General features: G+C 26.7%; 4 protein-coding genes across 5 annotated transcripts; 3 read left to right on the top strand and 1 right to left on the bottom strand.

Moving 5' to 3' along the window:
* Positions 1-587: 587 nt before the first annotated feature.
* Positions 588-7,345, bottom strand: LOC132943489 (protein cornichon homolog 4). Its single transcript, XM_061012503.1, has 5 exons — positions 6,931-7,345; positions 5,478-5,546; positions 3,143-3,255; positions 2,924-3,064; positions 588-2,217 (listed from the first exon to the last, which is right to left on the bottom strand). Exons 1-5 carry the CDS (start codon positions 7,000-7,002, stop codon positions 2,148-2,150), a joined length of 465 nt encoding a protein of 154 aa, XP_060868486.1. The 5' UTR covers positions 7,003-7,345; the 3' UTR covers positions 588-2,147.
* A 63-nt stretch (positions 7,346-7,408) lies between these two features.
* Positions 7,409-9,451, top strand: LOC132942907 (3'-5' exonuclease). The gene is made up of 7 exons (XM_061011618.1): positions 7,409-7,594; positions 7,761-7,855; positions 8,482-8,620; positions 8,693-8,778; positions 8,849-8,993; positions 9,067-9,168; positions 9,239-9,451. Exons 1-7 carry the CDS (start codon positions 7,547-7,549, stop codon positions 9,302-9,304), a joined length of 681 nt encoding a protein of 226 aa, XP_060867601.1. The 5' UTR covers positions 7,409-7,546; the 3' UTR covers positions 9,305-9,451.
* LOC132942735 (putative lipoyltransferase 2, mitochondrial) lies at positions 9,324-9,962 on the top strand. Its single transcript, XM_061011365.1, has one exon. It carries the CDS (start codon positions 9,324-9,326, stop codon positions 9,960-9,962), a length of 639 nt encoding a protein of 212 aa, XP_060867348.1.
* A 1,248-nt stretch (positions 9,963-11,210) lies between these two features.
* On the top strand, positions 11,211-19,777 carry LOC132942345 (DNA polymerase delta catalytic subunit). Of its 2 annotated transcripts, none has more exons than XM_061010654.1 (4): positions 11,211-11,364; positions 11,560-11,678; positions 13,968-14,090; positions 16,084-19,777. In XM_061010654.1, the coding sequence occupies exon 4, from the start codon at positions 16,106-16,108 to the stop codon at positions 19,385-19,387; it is 3,282 nt and encodes a 1,093-aa protein (XP_060866637.1). In that variant the 5' UTR covers positions 11,211-11,364; positions 11,560-11,678; positions 13,968-14,090; positions 16,084-16,105; the 3' UTR covers positions 19,388-19,777. The 2 variants fall into 2 exon arrangements, with proteins under 2 accessions (XP_060866637.1, XP_060866638.1); XM_061010655.1 differs by having other exon boundaries at positions 11,283-11,364; positions 11,458-11,678.
* The last annotated feature ends 2,787 nt before the right edge of the window (positions 19,778-22,564 follow it).

Raw genomic sequence — 22,564 nt, 5'->3', positions numbered from 1 at the left:
GTACCTATCAGAGTCTGCCAGTTTGGTACCTATATCAAATATACCTACAAGAATACCGGATTTCGTCGAGACGCGGTACCTTTCTTTCGTGAGACAGACTATATTAAATAAATATTATAAGTATTAACATTTAACACACAACAAACATAAGGGTTCATTGTTCATTTAAACAACCCGTAATCCATCCAGAATAAAATGTTCGGTGGGGGAGTTCCAAGTTCCAAAAATCCATGGAAATGTCAACAGCATGTATTTAGGATATAGGAACTATTAATAGGTACTAACTATATAGATAAGTACTATAAGTACCACGAGCGGATTGGAACACCAGGAATTCGGAAGTTTATCCGGTGGGCCGCTTCTTCAAATAACTATGTATTTTAAAATATAAATTCTTAAATATATATTACCCTCATGGGCAGTAAATTTGCATTTTTTTTTTATTTTTCAAAATATAATAGGATTGCGGACAATATGCAAACAGCATATCAGGTAATAGAGTGTAAACAATCTACCTACGGTGGATTGCGGACACAACAATGAACAAGAAAAAACGAAAATAGTATTTTTCGAAAAGCCAAAACAACATAAATATTTGCCAATTTGTAATACATACAACAGTACTTTATTACGTTAAATTGACAGCCCCCGCTTAAACTTAAATTAGGAACAGACTATAAACTTAAAATTAGTTACCTACTAAACAAATTGTATTTCTCTTCCCGTTTTAAAACTACTCTGCTTTTTCAATTGTTATCAAAGGAAAAAATAACATTAAATCTTTTATTTTGTTAAATTCTTTATAATTTAAGTTTAAAATATACAATTTAAATCAATACTTTATAGTCTTGAAATTCAGGTATTATTCAATTACTTTTTTATTATCATTATAAATACCTAAGTAAACAATATGTACTTAATCCTAATTAAATAATATTTTTACATGCTAATAATTAATATCAATAAGTTAATGTCTTAAAATAATATGATAATACATCAATAATAAAATATTACAACTACAAATGTGATGAGTCATGTCCATTATCCAATGTCAAATGTTTAATTTAATTAACATTATCAATGTTCATATGACAAAATATCTAAATACATTTATTAGAATAGGTATTGATCTTATTATAAGAAACAGAAAAACATCAAACAAATATTACAAACACAAATGGAAATATTTGAAAACCACGTCTCCCCAGCCATTATATATATACTGCCCCTTCTACATATATTATAGTAGACACACACTGATATCGGTCCCGATACAGTTGTGACATTTGTGGTCTGCACCTTTTTTGTGCTGTTTGCGGTCAACTTATTTCTATCTACCTGAATATCAAATTGAAGGTACTATATATATTACATTCAATATAGTATAAACTATATTTATTATAAAAATGTGTTGACATATAGGTACTGGAGAATTTAAAAATGTATTATTATTGGATACATTTGTACCGATTTGTTGCTATATTTGGTCGTGTATGGGTATTATTATCGATAACGTTTACTCAGTATTTAGTAATTAGTATAGAACACCCAGTGTTGTAATGTACTTGAATAAAATTATTCAAATACTGTATAAATACTCAAATACGTATTTTACATATTTTTGTAAAAAAACTGTATCTGTATTTAAAATAAAGTACTAATTTTCAAATACATTAATAACTCTTTTTATCTTATATATTTTATATTTTAATTTTGATCACAGAAAATAAAATAAATATTGTCTGAGAATATATTTTTTACTTTGAATTACTGCCTGGAAAAGTGAGAAGGGAAGTTAAAATATATTATTGCATATTATATTTAGTATATAATTTAATATATATAGTGCCTTAAATTTGATACTCAGTTAGATAAAATAAGTTGACTGCAACTGGCCAGAAAAAAGAACTGACCGCAAATGTCCTGACCACATATTTCTTGGAACCGTATTTACTGTTGCTAGCAATGAACCAGTTACCTTTTTTTGTAGAGTTGTATAGCGTAGCACATCAGTGTATCATAAAACCAATCATTTTATACTGTGATAAGCATATTATTAAAAATATCAAACAAATGTTTACATATAAACTTAAATAACACATAAAATAACTTATATTAAATGTTAGGACTTGCAAAAAAAAAAAAGACTAGAATTTGTTGACGTGCTGAGGCGCATCAGTCTCCAAGGGATTGCCTTTTAGTATAGCTAATATCATGCTAAAACAAACAAAATTATTTATTAATAAGTCATTTAGATGGTATTGATTAAAAACATTCTATCTAAATTTCTAAAACTACTTAATTATTAAAGTTCTAAAATGTAAATGATTATATTAAATAAAATAATATTATAATTATTGAAATAAATGTAAATGTATTAAATAATGTTAGTAAACATTTTCAAATTAAAATTTTTTTTTTTTATATGTTATATTCAATTTTTAGGAACAATAAGAATATGAGATAGAAAAAAAAAACATACATACATGAACAAGTCACCCAGTAGTCACTACCCTACTTGAAGATCAAAAACTTAGAAAAATAAAAATATATTTTTTGATTTTAGAAGTTACTGAATTGTTACTAAATGTGACCTAGAGTATACTTAGAATATCTCATCAAAAATTGATTGAATTTATATTTTATTTTACATAGGTAACTACATAAAAGTAGGCAATTATAACTATGTACCTATCGGCTATCATTTGAAATACAATATAATAATATATTATATTGCACAATAATAGTTAGAATAATTACAACGGGATTTCTAACCTTGATAATTTTGAATATAAAAAGCCATATAACCTAGTTATTATAATTACAATTATATAACTTACTTATAATTTTGTGATATTTAAATTAGAATAAGATTTTACTCAGCATAGATTCTGTTTTTACTGTATAAATAATATTTACTTACAAATATAAATAGAAGAAAAAAGTAATGAGATACCATCCAGTAAATATTACAAAATTACGCATATGCTTTTTTAATTGCCCACGGTGGTGAATCTCGGTTGGGTCAAATAATCCTGTATTTCCTCTAGGTACAGTGACAAACCTGTGAAAATTATTATGGAATAACTCTTTAAAAAAGTTGTCTAATATTGAATAATATCAAATAGTATTAAATGCTTACTCATAAATGACCCATGCAGCAGCTGGTATATTTACAAGGGCCATCCATAAATTGCCATCAGTCAAAAATCCTACAACTATTATTGTTTGTGCAACAATTTTTGGTCGTACCCACTGAAAAAAAAATAATGTATTACTTACAATAAACAAATTAATTTAAAAATGAATTTTAAAATCCTTGAAATTACAAACATTAAAGATTGTTAATTATATTGTTGAATATTAATTGTCATAGAAAAATAAATGAATTACCTATTAAATAATAGAACATTACTGAAATTAAATATTAGGTTAAAACCAGGGCTTGCATTTGAAAAAAAAATTCCGTTTTACGTTATTTACAATTAAAACGTTACACAATTTTTTCGTTTATCGTTATTCAGAATTAAAACGTTACACAATTTTTGCGTTTATCGTTATTCAGAATTAAAACGTTACACAATTTTTGCGTTTATTGTTATTCAGAATTAAAACGCTATCCAAGTTTTGAATTTATCATTATTAAGAATAAAAACGTTATTTTACCCAACATTTTCCAACAATCCAGTAAATAATTTACTACTTAATTTTTTTCAACATCGTTACCAGAAAATTATAATTTATTATTTTATTAATGTTCAATATTGGTATAAAATAGTATTCTATATACCAAACACCTAGGTATTTTATATAATTACGTTGGTACCTATACTATACCAATTATTATTTAATATTTTAATTTAATAAATTACCTAGGAATTATATAAAATCACTACACATTATATTACCTATAATAGCAAAAATAAAACCATTAATTATTATTGTTTTAAATGTATTATACATATTTTATACCTAATTGATCATCAATCATTATTATTTATTTATAGTTTTATAAGTGTTAGAATTATATAGTCATTTTTACAACATTTTATATTATGTAAATATCATTTAAAATTAGACAGTAATTTATGTTTTACACATTTGCACTGATTAGTTTGACATATACCTGAAATGTACATGAAATACATTACCTGAAATGTATTTATACCTTGCTACAATTGCCTAATAAATTATAGAAATATTGAGTATAGACTATAATATTATAGTATTCCTATTACTATATACACAAATAATGGAATAAATACTAACACCAATATGTAAGTAAATAGTAATGTATTCAAGTATATATATGATACTACCCATGATAGCGTTTTTGTTTTAATATTTAGCTAGGTAATATAAATAAAACGGATGTTTTAATAACAGTATACTAAGAGGATCGCAGTAGTACAGACTACAGAGTAGACAAAGTACAGAGTGAATAGTGAATACAAAATAAGTCTATACTCTATACTTCTACAGCGCAATTATCGGGGCATTATTAATCATTATTAATAATAATAATAATAATAATTATTATTATTATACTAGGTATTAGCTATTGACAATTCAGTTTAAAAGTTATCAATAACTCCAAAAAAATGCGGGTAGGTAATGTCCCAGATACGGAATATAATATTATAATCAATTCTTAGATTTTTTTCTAAGACAAAAATAAGTAGCATGAAATAAAATATATTTCTACAAAACAAATATACCTTAAATACCTTTAAATAAATAGATTTTAAATTTTCAAATAATTTTGTTTTGCGTTATTTTTCGTAATGATATAATATATATATTGTTAATCGTTATGTTTTGTTTTGCGGTATTTAATTATTTTTGATTATCGTGTTCCGTTATAATTACGTTTACAAATTTCAATCGTTATTTGTCAAATATAACGTTATAATCATAACGTTATTATAACGTTTGCAAGCCCTGGTTAAAACATTCTGTTAGTAACCTAAATGACTTAAGTTCGGATCACACACCAATCCTTTTACCTATGATTGTATCAATAGAATAAAATCTTCCACATTCACCACTATCTCAAGACCCAATCAAATGGGACAAATTTTCCAAAATTATACAAAACACAACCTACCTTAATATATTTTAATATTGCTCCCTTTAACAGTAAATTTAAAATTTCTTTTTAAACTACTACATAGTTTTATTGATTGCACAGAAATTTTAGAACGTATTACTTCAAAGTAAATGTAAATAATTCTAGAAATGAACATCCTTTTTGTTTAACAATTATTAAAACTAACTACATGACTTACTATCCTATTATATTAATGTCATGTGAAAACTTTTTCAATAATTTAGACCTGTTCTCTTAGTTTTTTAAATTGCTAGAAATAAACTTGAAACATACTCAATACTGTTACTCATTCAATATATAAGAACTATATGTCATTATTTTTTTTTTTACACTCAACTAAATAACTAATAGAGGTATGTATGCTTACAAAATTCAGTCTGTTACAACATTCTTGAGCATTTAAATAATCACATTCAAGATCTGACAGTGTTATAATCTAAATAAAATATTTGCTAAGAAAAACAATAGGTAATAGAATACAAACTATACAATACAAATATAATAAAATTAACATGCCTTAATTACTTACAGAAATTGATAATAACATAAAATAATAGAAATATTTAAATATATGATTTCTAAGTCCCTTCAATGGAAGGTTTCTCTCTTTGTAAACCATGTCTTTTTTTTCTTACACGCCATATTCAATTATTGTTCAACTTATTTAAACAGATTGTGCAATAAACAAAACTTAAAATTAAATACAAAATATTGAAGTAGGTATCTAATTTTAATATAATAGTGTTAATACTTTAAACTGTTTCAGATAACCATTTGACGGTTGATTATTTAAGATAGATAACTCATTTAATATGGTACCTATATTGTAAATTAATTTCATTAAGTCTGTTTCGCTGTGAAATTTTTATAGGTAATTAAGTGTAACTATATATTTATAAATTTATTTTTGAATTGATGAATATGTTTGGAAACCTTATTTTGTACATTTTATGGTACCACCTACCTAAGTCATTTTAATTAAAATTTCATCAGAATCCCTTTTGCAGCTATTTTTAGAATAGTGTTTTAATAGGCTCCCACATACCATTTAATTTTTTTCTTTGATGCAAATATCTATTGCTGGTAAAAGTTCACTTTCTTTTAAGCATTTCAGACAAGTTTTTTGGTTATAAATTAGGAGATGGTATAAATATCTCATTGAGGAGTTTCTGATTCTTCAAAAAACCATACAATTACTAAAAAATTAAAAAAATTAATAAATTTACACGAACATAAAGTATGTTAAAAATAAAGTGTATACAGTATTATATTATTTAAACATAACCACCGATAATTTAATCAGAGAAATGCCGAACTTGATTACAAGCCTATACCCCGGTTTGTTGAGCGCATATTTCCATAAAGTATTGTAGTATATTTCATTTTCTGTATTTTTTATGTTGAAAATAATTAATTCGTAAATATTATATAGCAACAAATATATAAAAAGGACAATACCTGTTTAAGCTTAATAAATGAACTATAAAGAAATGTAGGTTTATTAAGTTTTCAAATATGTTATTTGCAGAGCATGTGCTCAACACATTTTCTTTATGCCTAATGTGAATTTAAAAATTAAAGTCTTTTTTGCATATATTATCTTCCAAAGTATTGTCAATATAAATAAACTATTTCGTCCAACAGAATAACACTAATTAGACTATAAGTTTTAACATACTAACTGTGGGTATACAATTAAATGTAGGTAGCATACTTAACCATCAAACGTTGAGAAGGTAGCATACTTAAAGAGTAGGTACCTTAATAATTAATAATCATTGAAAAAATATTATACACCATGTTGACTGGTAAAAGGATACAGAGTAAACCATGAGGAATAACAACGCTCCTGTCATGAACATGGAAAATGCATAGATCAAAATTTCCCACATTATATTATCAGTGCTTTCTCTCAAGATGTTTTTCCTCGGCGCGCACTATGAAATGCGTATGTTAAATAACTTCTAGACGAGATTCACAGCATACTTGAAAATTACACCTTGAGCACTCAATGGTTAGTAAAATACAGAACTTGATTACTATGGACTAGTGAAACATACGAAAGTTTTCAACTTTTCAAGTCTTTAATACTACATTGACGAGATACGAATTCATTTACATTTTACGCATACGAAAAGAAAAATACAAATAATGGTCAAAAAATTAAATATGAAATAATATAACTTATACTTAATATAATTAAAAAAAAAACCGTGCGTTGATAAACTAATGTTTGGTGATAATATTATTATAACAACCGTGTTATCATCTATTGTTTGGTGTTATCACAGATGAATATTGAAGTTTAAACTTTCAAGCACGGGAATCCAGGATATAACTGTCATGATTATGGATAAATAAGTTAACAAGTAATAACAATAAAAATAATCATTCATTTTCATTAAGATTAAAACAAGATTTGTTGGTGTTTGAACTATGGCAAATGAAGAGCGAATTCTTCCATCGTGGATGACAGAAGAGCAGGTAAGAATACTGTACCTATACCTATCAATTCCTTATACTTCTATCCTGTTCCCAAGTTGTTTGTAGACTTGAGTTACATAATTTGCTTTATACCTTCAAATCCATATTTGATCAAAATTTAGTTAACTGTACATTTTGAATGTTTATTTTTTTTTATTAATGTCAGGTTATAAAAAATACAAAAGAGTTCTTGCAGTTTGAAGGACAAATTAAACAATGCATATATTCAAATATGTTAGCATCGTATGCAGAGGAAATTTTGTAAGTTAAAAGTGTTTCACAACTCATTGTTTCACGGGTTCTATCATATATTAAATTACAGTGTGTAACAGGAAGACCTGACAGATGAAATAACTTGTGTTCTAATTAATATTTTTAAATTTTTTTTTATATATAATTTATAGTTCCTTGCGCTACACATGTAATATTAAAAAAAAAATATTTTTTTATACTGATAATATAAAAACTTAAATTTGATTTAAATATTTTTAGAAAAATTCAAACTATCCAATTTGTAAATCTGATTATTAGAACAATTTCAATGGTAACAACATTTATCTAATTCAAGTAGTTATTTTTTAGAATTTTTATATATCAATATTTTTTTTTTAGTAAATTAATGTATAACCTAATAACTTTTTTTGGAAATTTCTTAACAAGAGTATATTTTCTTAATTTTTATTAACCATAAAATTTTCACAATTTTTGTCATACGTTTAAGAAATATCATTATTTTTTTTTTTGGTGAGTTTTCCTGTTACACATGTATACTTAAAACACGCTGCTTTACTTTGTACGACCCTATGAGTTCTGAACATTGAATCCCCATTTATAAAATATTGTTCTTTCAAGTTACAACATTTTATTCTTTTTACATCTATGTTTAGGAACAAAATTGAGTCTAGTGAGATACATGAAGTTGTATATGGCTTTGATATGGAATGGCCCGTAACATTTAACAGAAAATCGAAAAAAACTGCTCTTATACAAATTTGCACTGACCACTCCACATGTTATTTATTCCATGTATGTGTTTTAGTATTTTCATTTTTCACCTGTTGGCCTATAATGATAGTTATTTAAATTTATATAACATAGGTGTATCATATCATAAATCTTCCGTCAATATTTGTGCAGCTCATTAATCATCCAAGAGTTAGATGGTCTGGTGTATTTATTAAAAAGTAATTTTTCTTCCCATGTTTTTCTTAAATAACTAATTATTTAATTACATTCTATATTTTTTGTTTATAGTGATTTTTTGAAGCTTGCGAGAGATTTTGACATTAATGTTACTGGTGCTTTAGATGGAATTATTGATTTAGGTGATTACACAAACAAAGTTTTGGATTTTGACTCGTCTACTAGATGGAGTATGGCCAGATTGGTTCAAAATTTAGTAAGTTCATAAGCGTAAGCAATTATTTAAGATTTAAGAAACATATTCATACTTGTGTATTTATTTTTAATAGCTTAAAAAAGATGTAAATAAAGATACAAATGTTCGTATGAGCAGTTGGGAAAACACAAATTTAGATCAAAATCAATGTATGTATGCAGCAACTGATGCTTTTGTAAGTGTAAATGTGAATTAAACAATTTCAACATTATTAATGGTTCTATTAATATTTCTTATTATTTTAGATATCCTTAATATTGTATGAACATCTGAGAAGATTTGATAAAGAAAATGAACTCCAGATTAATTAAATTATTAAAATTAGGGCAAATGAGTTATGATTCATGTCTTAAATTGCAAAACCATTTATCAGAATCTTTAAAAACAACAACCATTAATAAATGTGGTTATCTCCTTATTGTAGAACATGCACCTGTTTATACTGTAGGCATCAGACAAAAAGACTACAATCCACTTTTAGAGGAAAATTTAATTAAACTGGGCGCAGAATTCAAACGTACTAACCGAGGAGGTCTAATCACATTTCATGGTCCTGGACAACTGATTGCTTATCCAATTTTAAATTTAAAAAAATTTAATCCTAGCATTCGGTGGTATGTTGCAAATTTAGAAACAACCATTAAAAACCTTTGTAACGAGACTTATGGACTTACTGCAACTACTACATCCGATACTGGAGTCTGGATAGATAATCATAAGATCTGTGCAATAGGTGTAAGATGTAGTCGATATGTTACAACACATGGCCTTGCCTTGAATTGTAATACTGACTTATCCTGGTTCAAACACATTGTACCTTGTGGATTACATGGTAAAGAAGTTACCTCTCTTAGTAAAGTTTTTGAAAAAAACATTTCTGTCAACGATGTGTTACCATATTTCTTACAACATTTTTGTAAATCATTTTCATGTGACATTGTAAATACTGAAATTGATAAAATAGCTTAATTCAATGAAAAATTAATTCATTAGAATTTAGAATACTAGAATATTATAAAAATTAGATTATTAATCGTAGAACTTTATTAATTTGTCATATTATTTTATTTGCATTACTTATATTACATGGCATGTAGAATTATATAAACTTATTTATGTTTGTTAATATTTAAAAAATAAACACTTGTGACAACTACCTATATTCTGTCAAATTTCACAATCTGTTATTCCATTGGCCAGTATTGTATCAATAAATAAAACATTTAAGAACTTTTCTTTTATACTGACATTTGGGTGAATTCGCTTACAATTTTACATAAACATTAAGTGAAAATTTCACCTACAGTTGTTGTTGGTTGACACCTATGGTATCTAAGTTATTAGTATTTTAGTTAAACCTAAAAATAAAATCAATTTTGTCAAAAACTGGTTTAGCATAAGAATTGTTGTTTTTTAATTTTAGATTCTGAGCTGCTCCGATGAATGTATTGATTTTACTATGTTTATTTTTGGGTTCGTCAAAAATCAAAAATAATATAATGAAAATCTAGGATTTACTAACATTTTTTATTCACCATAGTTTTTTCATACTTTTTCATGCATATCATTTTGAAATATTTGAATAAAACAATTTTTATTTCTATTAGTTTTTTTTTTACTATCATTGATAAAATTTATTTTGTTTAGATGAAAAATTAAAAAATTGAATACAATAATCCTTGTAAGTCTTCATACATTTAATACCAAAACAAAGTTTACCGGAAACTGGAAAGACAAATTAATATTTTATGAGTGTTGGAAGCTCAAATTTTTTTTTAAATAGAATAAAAATAAATAATTAAATACATTTTTTTTAAATTTATGCATATACAATTCCATTAATATATTTAAAAAATGTGCATACCTATTAATTATGATTATTATTTTTATAAATATATCTGATATTATGTAAATTATTAATAAATAAATTCATTAAAATATAATATTTATATTCCTACTTGGTTATTTATTAATTTATTTGTTTCAACTATGTAGTAGAAACTGTTTAAAATGACATCGGTTGTAGTGACATATTAGATTTGAAAATTGATTCCTATATTGTATGTATAATTTGTATCGATTAGTATGACTAATCGTAATGACTACCTACCAGATACCTATACGGATGTTATAAAAAATTTTTTAGTTTTATAGTAGTTCGTGGTTTCATCACAGGCGTCATGAATTCCACAACAATTTTTATTGCTAGAGCCATTCGTGTATGTGGTGGAAACTGGAAAGGGTTATCAATGGCGGTTATCAATATTTTCCCGCTTTTTTCTAGGTTATTTTGTTTTGTACTCCGTTCAGTGTTACTATAGTGTTCATTATTTATTTACTAAAAATTCTGTTCCGGTTTTCTGAATAATATGTAAGTATACAATATAACTCATTATGAGTGTATTGCTATTTGCTAAAGGTATCACGTAGTCCGGTAGTCGGTCATAACTTATTAAACTTATAGGTACTCTCGGTCGGCGATGTCCGAGCCGACTTGTTAGTTGTTTCCTGTTCAGTTTTGGAATTTGATACCTTTAACCTTTATCGGTTTCATTAATTTGATTAGCAGGCGGTTGGCGCGGATGTACGGTGTTGGTTTGACGATTTTCAGTATCAATATTTTCCGTTGTTCAATCACTCAATAACAGCACTCTCCGGTCGTGTTGAACACACGTACAAGTAATAGTATGTATCAAATTGTGTTTAATTTTATATCTGATTATTTAAATTAATATCGTTGGCTCGTACCTACATGTTGTATATAAATGTAAATAACTGAAATATTATAGTGATTTGTTCAAACGCCTTAACATAACAATTCAATTTACAATAATTAAAATTGTTAAGTATATTTATGTTATCATCAGGCCCCTGATTTAAATGCCCTAAAAACTATGAAAAAAATAACCAATAGTTCCTTTTCAATGCAATAATGCCCTCAAAAAATGTCATGCAGCCATGTAGTCGATAAGGATTTATAATACTATTAACAATAATACAAAACCTAAATACCAAACTTAGGCATGTTCAATAAATAAACAGTACCTACCTATACTGAAAATAAATGCGATCACAATGTATCTCCAACTCGCCAATTAGTTGTTATTTAGTTAATTTATTCTACGCAACATATAAAAAACACACAAAAAAGTTGTTTTATGTTTTTAAGTTATCTTAGAGTAAAATCACCTGTGACAAATATATAAAAAATAAAATTATTGAGAGTATGGTGTCGATTTGTCTAAACATTGTCTTAAAGCAATTTAATATCCATTCAAATTTAAATTTATTTTTTATTTTTAAAATCAAATAATTATACTACATATTTAAAACCAAGTTGTCAAAACTTCAAAAATATTATCCTCAATAATTTTTTTAATAGTTGATTTTACTCTAAAATTACCCAAAAATCACAAAAAAACAATCATACACGAATGCGTTTGATCTATGTTGAATGTTGGTCTTAGAGACTAAAATTTATATACTTAGCCACAGCAAAACTTTAAAAGCATTATTTACCTAGTTAGTTATTTAGTATCATAATTTAATTATATCTGTAACCTCTATAATATTATAACCATATTCATTAAAGGCGAGCGAGTTTATGAAAACATTAACTTGAGTTAGTTATGTTGAGCTCACATCATTAAGTTAGGTTATAAGTTGATAGTAAACCTAATCCAACAGAATATTTAACTTGAGTTAATATGGAGAAAAAAAATTAACTTAACTCTGTTAAAATGAAGTTAATTGCATTTATTAAATTTAACTCAACATTTTAAAATAATAATTATACACTTCATTAAAAATCATTGTAACAGCGTGGTTAAACAAAACTATTCATTAATAAGTTAGTTAATATATAGACATGATTTTATTATATTTAAAATTTACTTAAAATATATAAGTTATTACTAAGGTTTGGGTTTGAAGACAAATATCTTTTTTTTTTTTGATAACCAGAAAAAAAATTTTTGAAATAAAATGTATTTCATTTAATTTCTAACATAATGGGTGAAATTTTATTTGATTTTTTTCTTTTTTAATTTATTTGTGTTTAAATATCAATTGAGTTGATAGTTTTCTTTACATATCAACGGAATAAATCGATACGAGCTTGTAAAGACGACACATTGTCGATGTCATGTTTAAAATTAGTTTTAATGGGATTTATTATCCGCAATATCGATTTGTATTTGTTACAGCAAGTTAATTTATCGTTTTTGTACATAGTAGTTAGTTTTTTTTTTACACAAACTAGTGGAATCAACTGAAATCTATTTAATTTTTAAGTAAATGTTGTAATTGCTTTTTTTGGCCTTTTTCACATTTTAAATGCTTTTTTTTTATTGACTATATTGCCTACAAATTTGAACCTTAGTTATTACCTTTTTTTATTTAGCTGATTACTATTTAAAGTTATTACCCAAGACAATTAATTAATTATAATATAACAATTTGATTTAAGAAGGTTACTTTTTAATTTGTAAGCACTCCAACTTAACCTTTGATCAGCATATAGGCAGAGTGGCCAGCTGTCCATACCAATTAATTTGGTATTCACATGTTACAAAGTCCAATGTTTTGATAAATAAAGTTAAGAATATTAGTTAAAATAATGAAATTAGGTAATATTTAATAGTTTTTTTTTATCATTTATTTTAAACTTAGTTTTGCTTTTCAAACTTATCAGTCATCATTATTACACACTTTAATACATTAATTTAAAAAAGTGTTAACTAACTAAATGTAGCTAGACAAAATATACCATAAATTGTCATTAGGTACAAGTGTACAACTTAGAATATTATATTTTAAATTATAATCAATGGTAGGCGGTAGTACATACATATCTAATATACAAAGAAAAATATTCTAATTTGTAGGTTCATATTATAGTTACTAAAAGCTTATATAATATTTTAACAGTTTATTTTATTTGTATGTTTTATATATATGAATTTTTTTTTTCAGAATTGCTTATTATCGATGAACAAAGTTCTGTATTTAATGTGCCATGTTAACTATTAATGATGTAAACAAATTTATAAACGATAATATAAATTTAACAGCACAAACTAATAATTTACAATACAGGTCAGTATTATACTTAATAAAATATTTTATTTAACCTAGATTTGATTATGGATTATAAAAGTACCTAAATTGGTGCTTAAATTTAGTAAAAATGTATATTAAAGTTTATTATCAGTTTAAATTAAATCTAAGTAGGTATTGTTATATTTAGTTTAAATTATTTTGGTATTTTTAGTTATAACAAGTCTTTAAAATTTGATTTCTTGTTTTGTCAAAACCATTTCTTTAATTTGTATTTATTTTTATATTATTTAAAATGATGTTATCATTGTGATGCATATTGAAGTTTATTATAAGATATTTTTGTTTCCGAGTCTTTAAAATATTACCATAATATGTAGGATTGTTTTTCTTTTATCAATGTACCTAACTGGCATTAATAATTTAATAAATATGATTTTTCATTACAATTACTGTGTGTTCCATAAATTTTAAATTTTAAAGTGCCAACAATTGAATGAATTTACTCCCTTAAATTTATAAATATAATTCAAATTACTGTGGTTATCTTGTAACACACATTTTCCAATTTTTATAACTAAATTTTTAACTCCAAGGCCATGCAACCGAATTAACCGGAACCCCTAACACCTCTAAAAACTTTTAAACACCCGAAACTCATATAACCCAAATAATTCTGTTTTCAAAACACCCGAATAAAAAAAAAAAAAAAAAAAACTCGAATAGTTTTGTTTTTTACAATCTTCATGTGATATATTATTTTTTATAAGTATTTCTTATAGTGAGTTCGATTCTGTAGATACTTGTTTGTTAATAATAATAAATTAACATGAACAATTGTATAATAAATCATAGGTAGGTAAATTCAATAATTATTTTCTTGAAAATACTATCCAATAAAATCATTAATTGATTCTGATTAAACCAAATTGCCTAATACTTAATTATATCTTGAACCTTATATATATAATATATAATTTATTACTTTATTAGTATATTGTATATAAAATAAATCCAAATATAGCCAATAGCAGTATAAAATATGAACAGGTTCCCCACAAAACTGATTAACAAATTGACAGTGGTGACCAAAATATCAAATACTAATAACTTATAAGTAATAATACCTATAATTAAAAACTATATAGTATTATTTGCTAACCAACTTCTCAAGCAGTATTATTATAATTATTAATTTAGTAACTGTGTATATTTACCAGTTTTCTGGAAATCGCAAAGTCATAATTTATATTTTATTTTATTTCTCTACAGCTCAACCTATTTTAAATATTTTAGTTAACTTATGTTTATATCCGTCCACTTGGCAACTAGTAAATAAATAGGTACATAATTAATTTCCCATTGTCTTACTTCTTGTAGTTTCTTAGAAATATGTAACTACTGTACAGTAATAAAACGAGTTTGGTCTAACAAAAATGTTACGCATTTGTGTTAAGAATTTATTCTTTATTATAAATAACATGAAACGTTTTATTAAAAAAAATTTTTTGGCCTTTAAAAGTTGTGTTTTTTTCTAGACTACTGAACACCCGTATTAACCAATATAACCCTAATAACAATTATTAAAACCTGAATGTTTGTTTACATTTTTTATTCCGGTGTTTGAACACCTAAATACATCCAGCGCCCAATACCCAACAGGTGCTAAGCCCTGATTAACTCCATATAATATGATATTTGAATATGTTAATTAGAACCACTAACAATTTATCTACAATATTGTAATAAATTTTTTTTACATTTAATTAATTTTGTAAAAACAAAATCTAACCTATGCTTCAAACTTCAGGAACCTATTAACAAATATTTACTTTGTGGTTGGATTGAAAATTAATTAAAAATTACCTACATGTTGAAATATGATTTTAATTTATGTATAATAGATTTTGAGTTAATTACTTTATTTACACCATAATTTCCTGGGTTAGATGAAATTTTAACTTTTAATTTAAATTCAAATTCATTCTGTAAAACTCAGTAAAACCTTTTATTGAATTTATTTTTATTGCAGACATTTTTAAACCTCAAGAAAGATGTTTAATAAGAAAAGACCAAATTTGTCAGATAAACAAGGCAATTTTAATAAAAAATTTAAAGCTGAAGATGATGATGATTTTCAACAATCAATGTTTGAAAATGATCTTGCCATTATGGAAGAAATGGATAAAGAACATGAATTGTCACAAGATATATTGGGTGAGGGTCCTGACCAAGAAGACTCCAGTGCTCTGTGGAGTAGACCCGCTATGAAAGCAATTAATCCAGTTACTGAAAGTTTAGCTTTTCAACAACTTACTATTGACAATTATATTGGAGAACCAATGAAAGGAATGAGTGGTGCACAAACTGGTCTAGTTCCTATTACTCGAATGTTTGGAATTACTATGGATGGTAATTCTGTATGCTGTAATGTGCATGGGTATTCTCCATATTTTTACACCAATGCTCCTGAAGGATTCGGTCCCGAACACTGTAAAGAGTTTAAAACTCGTTTAAATGCAGTTGTGTTAAGTGATATGCGTGGAAATCAAAATAGAGTGCAGGAACCTGTTCTTATGGTAGAAATAGTTCAAAAGATAAATCTTTATGGCTATCATGGCGAAGAACTAGAAAAATATTTAAAAATAACTATGGCTTTACCAAAATTAGTGCCTGCTGCAAAAAGACTTCTGGAAAAAGAACCAGTATTACCTACTTTTTCTGGACATAATTATAGAATGTTTGAAACTAATGTTGATTATGATATGCGGTTCATGGTAGATTTAAAAATTGTTGGTTGTAGCTGGATCGAACTTCCTGCAGGCTCTTACACTATACGTGATTCCAATTCACGACTAAAAGGCCATTCTAGATGTCAGTTAGAGGTAGATGTTGGTTGGCAAAAAATGATCGCTCATGCTCCAGAAGGTGAATGGAGTAAAGTTGCCCCTTTTCGAATTCTCAGCTTTGATATTGAATGTGCTGGCCGTAAAGGTATATTTCCTGAAGCAGACAAAGATCCTGTTATACAAATAGCTAATATGGTACAAATAGAAAACAAACGATTAATTAGAAATGTATTTACATTAAATACATGTGCACCAATAGTTGGTAGTCAAGTTATAAGTTGTGAAAAAGAAAATACTATGCTTGAAAAATGGGCTGCATTTGTTCGAGAATGTGATCCTGACATTATTACTGGATATAACATTAATAATTTTGATTTACCTTATTTGTTGAATCGTGCGAAACATTTGCATACAAAAAATTTCAATTTCTTGGGACGCATCAAAGACATACAGTCGGTTATAAGAGAACAAGTTCTTCAAAGTAAACAAATGGGCAGAAGAGAAAATAAAAGTGTTAATATTGATGGAAGAGTTCCTTTTGATTTATACTTGGTGTTAGTGCGAGACTATAAGTTACGATCATATTCATTAAACTCCGTTAGTTATCATTTTTTACAAGAACAAAAAGAAGATGTTCACCATAGTATTATAACAGATTTACAAAATGGCACTCCTCAAACAAGACGCCGTCTCGCAGTTTACTGTTTAAAAGATGCATTCCTTCCATTAAAACTTTTAGATAAACTTATGTGCTTGATTAATTACATGGAAATGGCCAGAGTAACTGGTGTTCCATTGGGAAGTCTCTTAACTGGAGGTCAGCAGGCAAAAGTTGTATCTCAATTACTGCGTCTAGCACAGGAAAAAAATTATATAATGCCTACAATGGCTGGTGGTATGCAGGATGAACAATTTGAAGGAGCAACTGTAATAGAACCTATTAAAGGTTATTATGCTGATCCAATTGCAACATTAGATTTCACTTCCTTGTATCCGAGTATTATGATGGCACATAATTTATGTTATACTACTCTGTTGTCTCAAAAAACAATAAACCTTTTAAATTTGTCTGAAAATGATTATACAAAAACTCCTTCTGGTAGTTACTTTTTGTCTAATTCTATACGAAAAGGATTATTGCCAGAAATTTTAGAAAATTTATTATCTGCGCGTAAGAAGGCTAAAACAGATTTGAAATCTGAGACTGATCCTTTTAAAATAAAAGTTTTGGATGGTCGACAATTGGCATTGAAAATTAGTGCAAATTCAGTTTATGGCTTTACTGGAGCTCAAGTAGGAAAGTTACCATGTTTAGAAATATCAACAAGTGTTACCTCATATGGTAGAACAATGATTGAACGAACGAAACAAGAGGTCGAACAAAAGTATTGCATAGCAAATGGATATGAACATGATGCTGTAGTTATTTATGGAGACACCGATTCTGTCATGGTAAAATTTGGAGTAAAGTCTATCGAGAAAGCAATGGAATTGGGACGTGAAGCAGCCGAGTATGTAACAACAAAATTTATAAAACCTATAAAATTAGATTTTGAAAAAGTTTATTTTCCATATTTATTAATTAATAAAAAACGTTATGCTGGCCTTTATTTTACACAACCTGACAAATACGACAAGATGGACTGTAAGGGATTAGAGACAGTACGCAGAGACAATTCACCATTAGTATCTAACATGATTAATACCTGTTTGCAAAAGCTACTTATTGATAGAGATCCTGATGGTGCAGTTGCCTATGCAAAAGAAGTTATCAGTGATCTGTTATGCAATCGAATTGACATATCACAGTTGGTAATTACGAAAGAGTTGACCAAAAATGATTACACTGCAAAACAAGCTCATGTAGAGTTATCAATAAAGATGAAAAAAAGAGATCCTGGAAACGCACCTAAGTTAGGCGACCGTATACCATATATTCTAATAACAGGCACCAAGGGTTCACCAGCATATCAACGAGCAGAAGATCCAATATTTGTTTTGGAAAATAATATACCTATTGATTTTAACTATTATTTGGAAAATCAACTGTCTAAGCCTTTGGTCAGAATTTTTTCTCCAATTCTTGGAGACAAAGCAGAATCTGTTTTGTTGAAAGGTGATCATACACGTAAAAAAGCCATGGTAACATCTAAAGTGAGTGCATTATCAGCCTTCACAAAAAAAAGAGAAGTATGTCTAGGGTGTAAAAGTGTACTGCCTACTAATGAGGAGAAAAATGCTCTATGTAAATATTGTATGCCCAAACAAGGTGAGCTATATTATCAGGAACGTGTTAAAGTGAACGATCTACAAGAAAAGTTTTGCCGCTTATGGACTGAATGTCAACGTTGTCAAGGAAGTTTACATGAAGAAGTAATTTGCACTAGTCGAGATTGTCCAATATTTTATTTAAGGAAAAAAGTCCAAATTGACTTAACTGCTCAGGTGAAAACAATGGATCGATTTGGAAATCCAAATAATAAATAAAATCATAACACAAAATAAAAAAATTTTTTTGTCCATTTGTTTTGTATAAGCAAATTTTTTTTATTGTTTTATTACATTTCATTATTAATTTGTCAAAAAAAATTTTTATATTAATGTCACATAATTCAATATTTTCAGTATTATATTATGATAACCACAAAGTGAATAATGTATCTGGTTTAAAATATGGTATTTTTGTTTCTACAATTTTTTTTATTTAATTTGACAACAATGTTTTACAATTAAAATAGTTTAGGTAGTTCACAAGACTATGAAAAGATCTTGCATAATGTTAACAAATTATTATGTAATTAAAAACTTTATACTAAACTGTTAAATGTTGTTGTATATTAATGTAAAATTATAAATTTTTTGTATGCCAATTTAAAAGATGTTAAATATGCCTTAATTTATTTTAGATAATTCATGATTATTTCATTATTAATTATTACCAGAGTTATTTGCTTAGCTGTGAATTGATTTTACTTACGGCTAAATTTAAATCAGACATCATAGTTGATGAAACATTAATCCAATTCATAGCAAAATTGTTGTTAATGTTGAATTGTATTTTGTACATAGTTAAAGCCGTATATTATCAGACTAAATGCCATGAGCTGTTAAACAAACAATATTGTATACAAAAAGTAACAATACTAAAATAATAATAATAAAATACATGAATAATAGATGGCAAGATTTGATTTTGAATAAAATCATGCTATACCTATATTGTAATAAAGACGATGAATTTTTTTCATGTAGCCATGATTCAGTGGCGGATTTAAGGGAGGCCCCGCCTAACCTAACATATTGGCCGTTCTATACAGTAAGTCCCGAAACTCCTGTATCACCTTTAGTATGGATCTTTTCTTGATCATATTTCTTAAAACAGTTTAAAAAATATATATATTAAAATTGAGTGAAAATTGACTCAGGTTAAAAAATCAAATTTCATAAACATTTTTTGAAAATGGTCTAATTTGAATCTTGTGCCATTCAATTAAAATGCACACGCTTCTTACTGCAAAACAACTGCATTTAAATATATTGATTTGCCACGGAAATACTAAGGTTGATGAGTTGGAATTTTGGGACACACTGTATATGATTAATATAGTTGTAATATAAAACTTATGACTATGAGTAACTCAATATACTAATATTTATAAAAACATACTCTTATTTTTGGTACATTATAATTATAATGATATAAAGTTACTTTATACTAATAAGTATAACTAATCAGTGTTTTCTAAATTTATTCATTACTGTTTTTAAAAATGTTTCCCCCACCCACAAAAAACGACAACAAAATCCTAGATCCACCACTGTCATGTTTAAATTTATTCACGGAGTACGGACACAGTATCATGGGAACCCAGTTGTCAGTTGAAAACAGTCATATTCATATATCTACATAAACTTTCAACCTGAAATTCAGTAGAACTGTACCTGCCTACATGTATATTTTCTCCTGTAAACCATGAAAAAAGATAGGGTATATCACAAATTATGTAGTATGATAATAGTATGATCACGGCTAGTCAGTGGCGTAGACAAGGAGGGGTCATGGGGGTCAGATCGGGGGGGCATTGACTTTTTATTACTTAAGTAAAAAATTTTGAGAGGGTGGGGGATTTTCCAATGTTCCCCTCCCATTTAGCCATGTCATTTTCTTTTTTTGATCCCCCCCCCCTTTCAGAAATCATGTTTACGCCACTGCATGCTCATCTTCTCCACACCCGCCCTCCTAAATAATATGTAGACGGTAGACCTAAGTTCTCTATTTATGATTCTTCACATTTTATAGTAGGTACCTAAGTATTAAAATAATAATGACAATAAAGAGTGGAGAACTACGATATGAGTATACGAATACGATACGTACAAGTTACAAGCAATGTGAAAAAATTATTAAGCGTGGTGTATGTATCAAAAAACTGCGTTGATACCCATCATTTTAAAAGTTTCCTTGCTCATATTGTATTATAAATTAAATATTAAATAAAGTTTATACTTTTTACTAAATTCTTACAAAATATAATTTATAAACATAGGTACAAAATAAGTAGGAACAGCTTTTAAAATACCTACCTATATAGAGTATAGGTACCTAGTTCATAATTAAATAGATATAATATCAATTCATAATTATAATAACTTACCTATAAACTACCTATAATTATATCCAGTACCTATATGTGTACCTACTATGTAAAATGTATAATAAATTAATAATACGCATACCTTACTGTTGTAATAGGGGGCGGGGGCGAAAACATTTTAGTCTTGAATATCGCTTTGCTAAACAAAAACTTAACATGGATGTGCTTATATAATCCATATGTTTGATTTGTGTATCAACGGTCTGTAAAATCAGTGTACAAACAATTAACAAAATGTATTTATCTATTAGCAAAAACAGAACATTTCACGACTTATATAGAAGCGCTCCCCCCCCCCTCAGGGACGCCACTTGAAGTTATGAAACATGCCCTCCATAGCCCGGTTGTTGCGCCGCGTTACGCCATAGGTCCCTACACACATTTTTAAGTAGGTATATTAAATATATTACTAATAAGTAAAGACCGGATTTATATGTTTTTACATATCGTTACTGGGTCTATGCAGTCTTATGAGAATAAAAAATGTGGATGATTTGTTCAATTCTGAATGCATAGAAAAAAGTTTTTTTTGCATATTTGAGAATATTTTATGGGTTAGAGAATATTTAATTCATTCAGCATATTTTGGAATATTTCGTAAATTGTGAGAAAAAATTTGTATTTATTTTTAATTTTAATATTACGGTACCCAGAAAAAATTTTTTTGAACATTTACAATTTTTTATTTTATCATTTCCAACTCTTACTAAAGTGCAATAATATTCCATTAGAATACGAAACTTTAAATACCTAATAATTAACTCACTATTAATATAAAATTGAAAAAAAATTTTTAAATGCATATTAAAGTAAATATAATGATGTTTATTGATTATTTTTGCATATTTTTGCTTTTTTTTGTATATTTTGCATATTTTAGCATATTTTTTAATTTTTTAAGAGAATATAATGAGAATATTTTAAGGTTTTTTCGAGAATATTAGCATCATATTTAAGGTATTTTAAGAGAATATAAATCCGGTCTTTACTAATAAGTAATATTATGGTA

The sequence above is a fragment of the Metopolophium dirhodum genome, chromosome 4 (assembly GCF_019925205.1).
Source record: "Metopolophium dirhodum isolate CAU chromosome 4, ASM1992520v1, whole genome shotgun sequence".
NCBI classification, from domain to species: Eukaryota; Metazoa; Arthropoda; class Insecta; order Hemiptera; family Aphididae; genus Metopolophium; species Metopolophium dirhodum.
This window is presented reverse-complemented; position numbering and strand designations above follow the sequence as displayed.